The following is a 9561-nucleotide window of genomic DNA, read 5'->3' as shown; positions in this document are numbered from 1 at the left end:
CAAAATTACTCTATAAGCTCTTCTTTTATCTACTTAGGAAATACTAAATTCCTACCTACACCATCACTATTTGAAACACATGCCATTGCCTTCTCATCATCATTGTCGCTAATGAGAAGAACAATTAAAGGCACACTTTGCCAGGTACTGTGTCTTAGTTATTCTTGGTGGAAGTTCTATTGCATGTCTAATAACGTCATCAACCTCTTCTAATAATCGTCCGGCAATCTAAAATTCCAAAACATAAACTAAAAGTCCAATTCATATCCTAAACCTTCAATTCATATCCACAAAAGTTCAACTCATATCCTAAAAGTTTCAACTCATATCATAAAAAGTTCAAGTCATACATAAAAGCTTCAATTTATATCGTACAAGTTCAATTCACAAGAACAAAATCTAAAAACTAAAAGTTCATCAATTCTTATCCTATGAGTTTAAACATAAACTAAAAGTTCAATTTATATCCTAAAGGTTCAATTCATATCCACAAAACTTCAAGTCATATCCTAAAATTTCTATTTATATCCTAAAAATTCAACTCATATCCTAAAAGTTTCAATTTATATCCTACAAGTTCAATTCACAAGAACAAAACCTAAAAACTAAAAGTTATATTCATATCCTACGAGTTTAAACATAAACTAAAAGTTCAAGTCATATCCTAAAGGTTCAATACATATGCTAAAGGTTCAATTTATTTCCTAAAAGTTCAACTCATATCCTAAAAGTTTCAATTCATATCCTAAAAATTCAACTCATATCCTAAAAGGTTCAATTCATATCCTAAAAATTCAACTCGTATCCTAAAAGGTTCAATTCATATCCACAAAAGTTCAAGTCATATCCTAAAGGTTCAACTTATACATAAATGCTTCAATTTATATCCTAAAGCTTCAACTCATACCTAAAAGGCTCAAGTCATATCCTAAAAGTTCAACTCATATCCTAAAAGCTTCAAGTCATATCCTAAAATTTCTATTTATAACTAAACTATCAAGACAATACAAAGATTCAAGGTTCAATTTATATCCTAAAAGTTATATTCATATCCTACGAGTTTAAACTTAAACTAAAAGTTCAATTTATATCCTAAAAGCTTCAACTCATACCTAAAAGGTTTAATTTATATCCTAAAGCTTCAACTCATACCTAAAAGGCTCAAGTCATATCCTAAAAGTTCAACTCATATCCTAAAATTTCTATTTATAACTAAACTATCAAGACAATACAAAGATTCAAGGTTCAATTTATATCCTAAAAGTTATATTCATATCCTACGAGTTTAAACTTAAACTAAAAGTTCAATTTATATCCTAAAAGCTTCAACTCATACCTAAAAGGTTTAATTTATATCCTAAAGCTTCAACTCATACCTAAAAGGCTCAAGTCATATCCTAAAAGTTCAACTCATATCCTAAAAGCTTCAAGTCATATCCTAAAATTTCTATTTATAACTAAACTAGTTTTATCCTAAAGGTACAACTCATTGTTATTTCAAGCATTATTACACGGCTAATGTTAGTTATCCTCTATGTGGGTGACTCGCTATACTCAAACAAGAGCCACGCAACGATTCGCTTAAGGCGTTAAACATTAACATTGTCTTGAACTTTAAGAGAAAATCCAAATATATATACTATCACGTGTCTATATTAAATATCTACCTATAAACTAATCAAGATTAAACTAAAAGTTCAATTTATACCCTAAAAAGTTCGATTCACAAGAAAAAATCATAAACCCTAAAAGTTTAGGGTTTCTTCTCTTCAAACCATTTCTTGCCCAAATTAATAGGTAAAACCAAATATTTTAGCTACTAACAATTATCATAGATTTAATTTAGCTAAGAACAATTAATTTTTAGGGTTCAAACTAGAAGGAATTAAACAAATTAAAATAAGTCTATTCCGAAAAAAAAAATAAAGGAGAGAGAAACCTACTAGCTGGGCAGTGGAGGACACCGACGGAGCTGCTGCTGCCGCCGGCGGGCGTCGGTGGCGCCGCTACTAGAGGGAGACGGAAGGGGGGGGGGGGGGGGTTTGAGTGTGAGAGAGAGAAGAGAGGGTTTGGGGAATTTATTGAAGAAAATAAGAGAATGGGAGGGGAAACCCGTTTTTAACTCTGTTTTTACAAAAAGCGACCAACCTTGGTCGCTATTTTTGGTACCAAATATGTGTTGACTATATATATATATATATATATAAAAGCTATATTCGATACAGTATTACTTAATACATTTATACTCAGTGCATAGTATAGCGTAAGTATATATATATTATATATATATATAAGCTATATTCGATACAGTATTACCTAATACACTTATACTCAGTGCATATTATAGCGTAAGTATATATATTATATATATATAAGCTATATTCGATACAGTATTACCTAATACACTTATACTCAGTGCATAGTAAAGCGTAAGTATATATATTATATATATAAGCTATATTCGATACAGTATTACCTACTACACTTATACTCAGTGCATAATAAAGCGTAAGTATATATATATATATTATATATATATATATATATATATATACGCCATATTCGATATAGTATTACCTAATACACATATACGCGTAAGTATATATATATAAGCTGTATTCGATACGGTAATACCTAATACACTAATACTTAGTGCATAATATAGCGTAAGTACATATTATATATATATATATATATATATAAGCTGTATTCGATACTGTATTACCTAATACACTTATACTTAGTGCATAGTATAGCGTAATTACATATATTATATATATATATATATATATATATATATAAAAGTTGTATTAGATACGGTATAACCTCATACACTTATATATACTTAGTGCATAGTATAGCGTAAGTACATATATTATATATATATAAGCTATATTTGATACAATATTACCTAATACACTTATACTCAGTGCATAGTAAAGCGTAAGTATATATATTATATATATATATAAGCTATATTCGATACAGTATTACCTACTACACTTATACTCAGTGCATAGTAAAGCGTAAGTATATATATTATATATATATACGCCATATTCGATATAGTATTACCTAATACACTTATACGCGTAAGTATATTATATATATATATATATATATATATATATAAGCTGTATTCGATACTGTATTACCTAATACACTAATACTTAGTGCATAGTATAGCGTAATTACATATTATATATATATAAGCTGTATTAGATACGGTATTACCTCATACACTTATATATACTTAGTGCATAGTATAGCGTAAGTACATATATTATATATATATATATATATATAAGCTGTATTCGATACGGTATTACCTCGTACACTTATACTTAGTGCATAGTATAGCGTAAGTACATATATTATATATATATAAGCTGTATTCGATACGGTAATACCTAATACACTTATACTTAATGCATAGTATAGCGTAAGTACATATATATTATATATATATAAGCTGTATTCGATACGGTATTACCTCATACACTTATACTTAGTGCATAGTATAGCGTAAGTACATATATATTATATATATAAGCTGTATTCAATACGGTATTGCCTCATACACTTATACTTAGTGCATAGTATAGCGTAAGTACATATATTATATATATATATATAAGCTGTATTCGATACGGTAATATCTAATACACTAATACTTAGTGCATAATATAGCGTAAGTACATATTATGTATATATATAAGCTGTATTCGATACGATATTACCTCATACACGTATACTTAGTGCATAGTATAGTGTAAGTACATCTATTGTATATATAGACACACACGCCCGCTTCGTAGTACTATTCATCCCTTGTATTACAAAAGTATTAACGACTTACATTTATATTATTTACATAGTAAATACAAAAGTGATTTTTAATTTTGACCATTGTTGACCAGAATAGTGACCAATTATGGTCGCTATTTATTCATGAATTTAGTTTAGCGACCAAAGTTGGTCGCTAAATTTAAATCAGATTTAATTATATTTCATATAATAATTAAATTAATAATATAATTATTAAAATTGAATAACTGGGACCCAGTTAAGCGACCAAAATTGGTCGCTACCTTTCTTGCCTTTATGTAGCGACCAACGTTGGTCGCCAATTTTATATTATATATATTTATATTTTATAGTTTTTTCAAAATAATAATATAATTATTAAAATTTTGTAAGCGGTTCCCACTTTAGCGACCAATATTGGTCGCTAATCTCAGTAAACGTTTGACCAAGTAAGTCTAACCAATCCAGTCAACATTTTGACTACTTTAGCGACCAACCTTGGTCGCTATTTGGTTTCCACAATTTATTTTATTATTTTTGCTAGTTTAGCGACCAACTTTGGTCGCTTTTTCCCATAGACTAAATTTGGTCGCTATTTTTTGGTCGCTTTTTACAGGAATTCTAGTAGTGACTTTTTTTCTTCTTCTTTGTTTATATCAATATGTATATTAAAATTTTATTTTCATTCTTTCTATATAAATAATATTATTCTTTGTATATCAATAATATAAAATTATATGTATAGTTATTGCTGCATTTATATCAATGTATATCACAATAAAAATATTGTATTATTTGTATATCACAGTGTATAGCACATCGGACATGTGTATACCAAAATTGTAACCAGTGTATATCTCTATGTACATCAATGATATCTCATGTATATTATGTGTATATCCTTGAAGTTTTGTGTTATATATACGATATACAATGCGATATATACGGGCGTCCATAAAAAATTATATTGTATACACGATATACAAACTGGTATACACAGACGTCCTTAAAAACTTATGGGTAATATACACTAATGTACACGATATACAACGTGATATACACATATCATAGTTGGATTTTTAGGTCTGATTTTTTTACCTAAAATCAGTCTAAATCACTTCTAATCTTGCTCAAATTTTGTATATAGCCTTGTTTAGGTATTTTCAACCAATTTCAATCACACTCACTCATTCAATCTAACAAAATAAAAGAGAAGAAAAATAAAGATGAAATATATTTTTTTCTCGCTTAGTTTTTGCTTCTGATTTTTTCGGATGTGAGATCAACGTTACCTTTTCATCCCACTGATTTTTTTTTGCATAATTTGCAAGAATTTTTGCTAAACTATGAGAGCAAAAGAGAAGAGATAGAATAAGAAATACAAGGAGAGAAAGGGGGAGGGAAGCCACAATAAACGTGTAGTTTTTTTTGAGAGAGAATATAAAAGAGAGTAGTTTTTTTAAGATTTGGCTATATAATGCCAATTGTTTGGGGCTATCTTTGCCAAACCTAATATAAGGCTAAAAAATTGCCAATTTATGTTATGTGTTGTTATAGGTTGCCAATTTTTCACAAAGATACCAATGTAGCGGATTTTATGCTTATAAATACTTTTTGTTGAAAAATAAATATAAATAAGATTAATTGAAAACAAACTAAAAAGAGAATGTTCAACTTGTTGAGAGATTATTGTACAATACACAATTTCCAAATCGAATCAAAAAATTAATGTTGAAATTTCAAAGTAATATTAAAATGTCTGTCTGTTTTCCTTTATTTTTAATGGCAATTATTTCACACGAGTGTCTTGCACGTCGACGTTTTTGGGTCCCACATAGCAGGAAGCAGATATTTACGCCCATTCACTCCAGGCGCATTATAGCTAGCACCGGTCTTTTTATCCAGCAAAACCATACCCGGAAATCCAGGAAAAGCACCCGACCCGAAAATCCCCGTGCAAGCAGACACAGCTTCTAAAGGCGCGTTAGCTGGACCCTGAAAATACCCGCCATCAAACGGATTCGTAACGGTCCCCGCCAAAACAGTCGCTAAACAGATTACCATTCCGTCAACTCCGATGTCTCCGTTCGGTGAACCTAACGGCATAGTCTGTGGCCCCACAATCGGCTTTTGAAATGGCCACGCGCACTGACCCGGACATTGACTCGCGGAGTTACCTACCCAAGCATACGCAAATTTACTCCCTATTTTCTTAACATGAGTTGACCCGTGCATGCCACACCTATTCATGCAGAAGTCTTCCACCGCCACATCTGCCGCCGTCAACACGACGGCGATTGAGTTGGCTTGAGTTATCTTAGATGCCAAAATTTCAAGTTCATGGTCTTTTAACAATTTTCCAACGGAGTATTTTTCGTCGAATATCTGTTTTCCTAGTGTAATAACGGATGGGCCACCCTTGTATGCTTCGGTGGTGCGCCACCATGATGCGGCGGAAGGAGGTGGTTGGATTTTCTTGTTCTTAGGGCTAAGGGATTGGATGAAGTCGACGATGATAGAGCGTTGAGCAGGGGTGAATTTTCCATACCATATAAGATTAACAGTAACATTGCCCTTTAAAAGAGTGCCTTTATGGTATTTTAGGACAAGGGGTTTTTCTTTAACTAGTGCAAGTATTCTTGAATTGGCTAAACAAAGATTTGGAACAAGAACGAATAGCGAGAATAGTAAGAGAAGGGTGGTGATCATAGGGTTAGAGGATCCCATTTGATAAGATTGTAAAGAAAGCGGGAAGAGATCTGTTTGTGTTTTGAATGTGAATTTGACTATAGAATTACGTCTCTATATATATGAGGCTGTTGAGGGTATATGAAGAGCCGGGAAGGTACTAAGAAAGTAGATAAAATTTGGTTTTGTTTGTGATGAGCATGTTGCGGGTCTGAAAGTATGAAAGAATGACGTTTCTTCAGTTGACCTAAATAATAATGGCACTTTTTAGGTTAAAACCGCGGTATGGTAGCTAGTATTCTAAATACAGTACGTAGCTAGTTTGGGAGGTTTGTAACAGTGAAGGTGTTTTGTGGAAAGGGTAGAATATTTCAGACTAGTCTTCTTCATACTGATATCCTCTTTCTTTTAAGGTTTTAATCTACGTGAACTTATATGACTGAACGGAGTATAAAAACAAAGATAACTGTTCAACCTTTTGGTTATTAACCTATCATAATATTTGTGCAGCAATAAAAATTTGAAAAACTTGTGATTTTAAAATATCATAATATTTGTGTACGTAGCTAGAAAAGGTTCTTATTAAAGGTAAACTGAAGCATTTAAGTTAAATATTGTTCCTAAATTTAAAAAGAAATTAGTGTCTGGAATATGTTGAAATAAAAAATCACATAATTCAAATGAAAGGTATTATTGAAATGGAGGGTATCAAAGAAAATCTAATATGTTTGCGTGTGCGGTCATGTATATAATACCATTAGACTAATGGAGTTGTATCTCAAGGGTATTATTGTATTGCTCGTTTTTAATGTATAATGAATTTGTGCTTAATTAATTTTTATGGGGTGCCATATGTTTTTGCCAAAAAGTATTAAACACTTTATTAAACTAATTAAATGATAACTAGGGTGAAAGGTGAATCCTAGTCAAGCATAATAATTCCTATATCTAGCTTAGAGTTTGGATGTTACCGTTTATTTAATGATCAGAACCGTTTAATCAATCATTAGATGTGCACTTTAGAGAGTAAATGAAGAGTGAGTAATGAACAATAAATATGAAAAATGGCACTAAATGTAAATAGGAAGAACACTTCACCCAAATATCAAATGATGTGGAAGATTCTTCTTTCTGACTACGAAATATGGCAGTAAACAAGAATATAATCAATGCTTTCATGGATTATGTGAGTGAAAAGAAAGAATAGTCTTTGTATATTTTCTCAAGGGTCAACTCTTTACAATAGTTTTCTCATATCTAATCTCACGTTCCCCTTTTCTTCTCTTTTCCTTTCTATTTATATGAGATATTCCCCAAAAACCATAAAAAGTACAACACAAGGAATATCCAGGAGAATATTCATGTCTCTAGTTCCAAGACTATACTTAGCCGTTATTTGTATTCTTCGCTACTATCACGACCCAGATTTCCCACCCTCGGGAGTCGTGATGGCACCTACTAATGTGAGCTAGGCAAGCCAAACCTTCAAAATAATTACTTAATTAACCAATTATTTCCTTTTTAACAAATATAAGGTGATAACGTATAAACAGCGGAACTTTAAATTTAAGCGGAAGACAACAAGAAAATATCTGAAATCTATGTCTATTACAATTACTCAAGCCTTAACTACCCAAAATCTGGTGTCACAATGTCACAGACGGTCTAAGACTGCTACATACAAAGTCTGAAGAAATAACAACACACTATTTCTGAAGTAAGGAAAATGAAACATGCAATAGAAGATAGATGAGATGCCAGGGCCTGCGAACGCCTGCAGGTCTACCTTGAATCTCCACGTGAACTAAAGGTAGCCTCCAACTACGGTCCGATAACTGCTCCGAGATCTGCATATAGTGCAGAGTGTAGTATCATCATAAGTGACCCCATGTGCTGGTAAGTGTCTAGCCTAACCTCGGCGAAGTATTGACGAGGCTAGGACCAGACTACCAAATTAATATGTGCAGTTATATATAATATACAACGAAAAGTAAAGCAGAATAACAATTAAAGACGGGAGGGGGGAACATGCTTCGGGGAATAATAGGTGAAAACAGAATATCAAAAGGATTATAGGGAACCAAAGTCCAACTACTAACAAGGATAAGGAAAACAAAGGCAGATTTCACCTTCAAATAATATCTGTTAGCTCCCATAGAACATAACTGAGATGGGTGTGGCCAATTGTACTTACCTCTGTCATTGATGAAGGTACCAAAATGCTTATATTTCTCTGCCTGATTTGAAAATATTGATAATCTTCATTATCTGGGTGCCTTGTACCCCTCTTCACCTTACTTCTTTTACTTGTTGAAACTTGTATCTAGCTTCTGAATCCCTCATAGATTTTCACCATATTCGTGAATAGATATCCTTGCCTTAAGGCTCCTTATTAAGAAGCATACACATCTTAGTACACACACGATCTGTTGAAGACCTCATATTTACTCATCATAAGTATGATGTGAAATCGAGTTCCTCTGACTCAACTCTTTCACATCCACATGTAATCTCTTACCAACTATCTTTGTGGAAGTAGGTATCGTTGTATTATGACTAAAGTCGAATTTAGGAGTTTGAATTCTTACAACTGAGCTCTACTGCACGATCTAGAGTAAGAAGAAAGAGTGACAGACCTAAATGCCCTGTAGCCTCCTGCTTATAAGTGTGGTGCACAACACACCCATAAACAAGACTCTACTAGACACGGCTTGTAGACTCCCTAGGACAGAACTGCTCTGATACCACTTCTGTCACGACCCAAACCGAAGGGCCGCGACGGGCACCCGGTGCCTTACTCAACCGAGTACCAACGTAACATATCTTTCTTATCATGTTATCATGAGTAAATGAGCTAGAAAACTCGTCCTGAGATAACAAGAATAAAACATAAGGGAATAGTCAACATATGAAGACCCAACATGATATACAAACTAATATATGTGACATACGGGCCTATAAGGCCGACATGACCATTAGTAAACTCGAAACATAGGCCGACAAGGCCATACAATTATCCATACACCTGACATATGTCTACAAGCCTCTAAGAGTACATAAAATCAT

General features: G+C 32.4%; 1 protein-coding gene across 1 annotated transcript; it reads right to left on the bottom strand.

Moving 5' to 3' along the window:
• Nucleotides 1-5463: 5463 nt before the first annotated feature.
• Nucleotides 5464-6594, bottom strand: LOC104239492 (protein EXORDIUM-like 2). Its single transcript, XM_009794133.2, has one exon. The coding sequence runs from the start codon at nucleotides 6532-6534 to the stop codon at nucleotides 5602-5604; it is 933 nt and encodes a 310-aa protein (XP_009792435.1). The 5' UTR covers nucleotides 6535-6594; the 3' UTR covers nucleotides 5464-5601.
• Nucleotides 6595-9561: the final 2967 nt, after the last annotated feature.

The sequence above is a fragment of the Nicotiana sylvestris genome, chromosome 4, assembly GCF_000393655.2.
Source record: "Nicotiana sylvestris chromosome 4, ASM39365v2, whole genome shotgun sequence".
Taxonomy (NCBI): Eukaryota; Viridiplantae; Streptophyta; class Magnoliopsida; order Solanales; family Solanaceae; genus Nicotiana; species Nicotiana sylvestris.
Note: the sequence above shows the minus strand (reverse complement) of the source record. Positions and strands in the feature narration are given on the sequence as shown.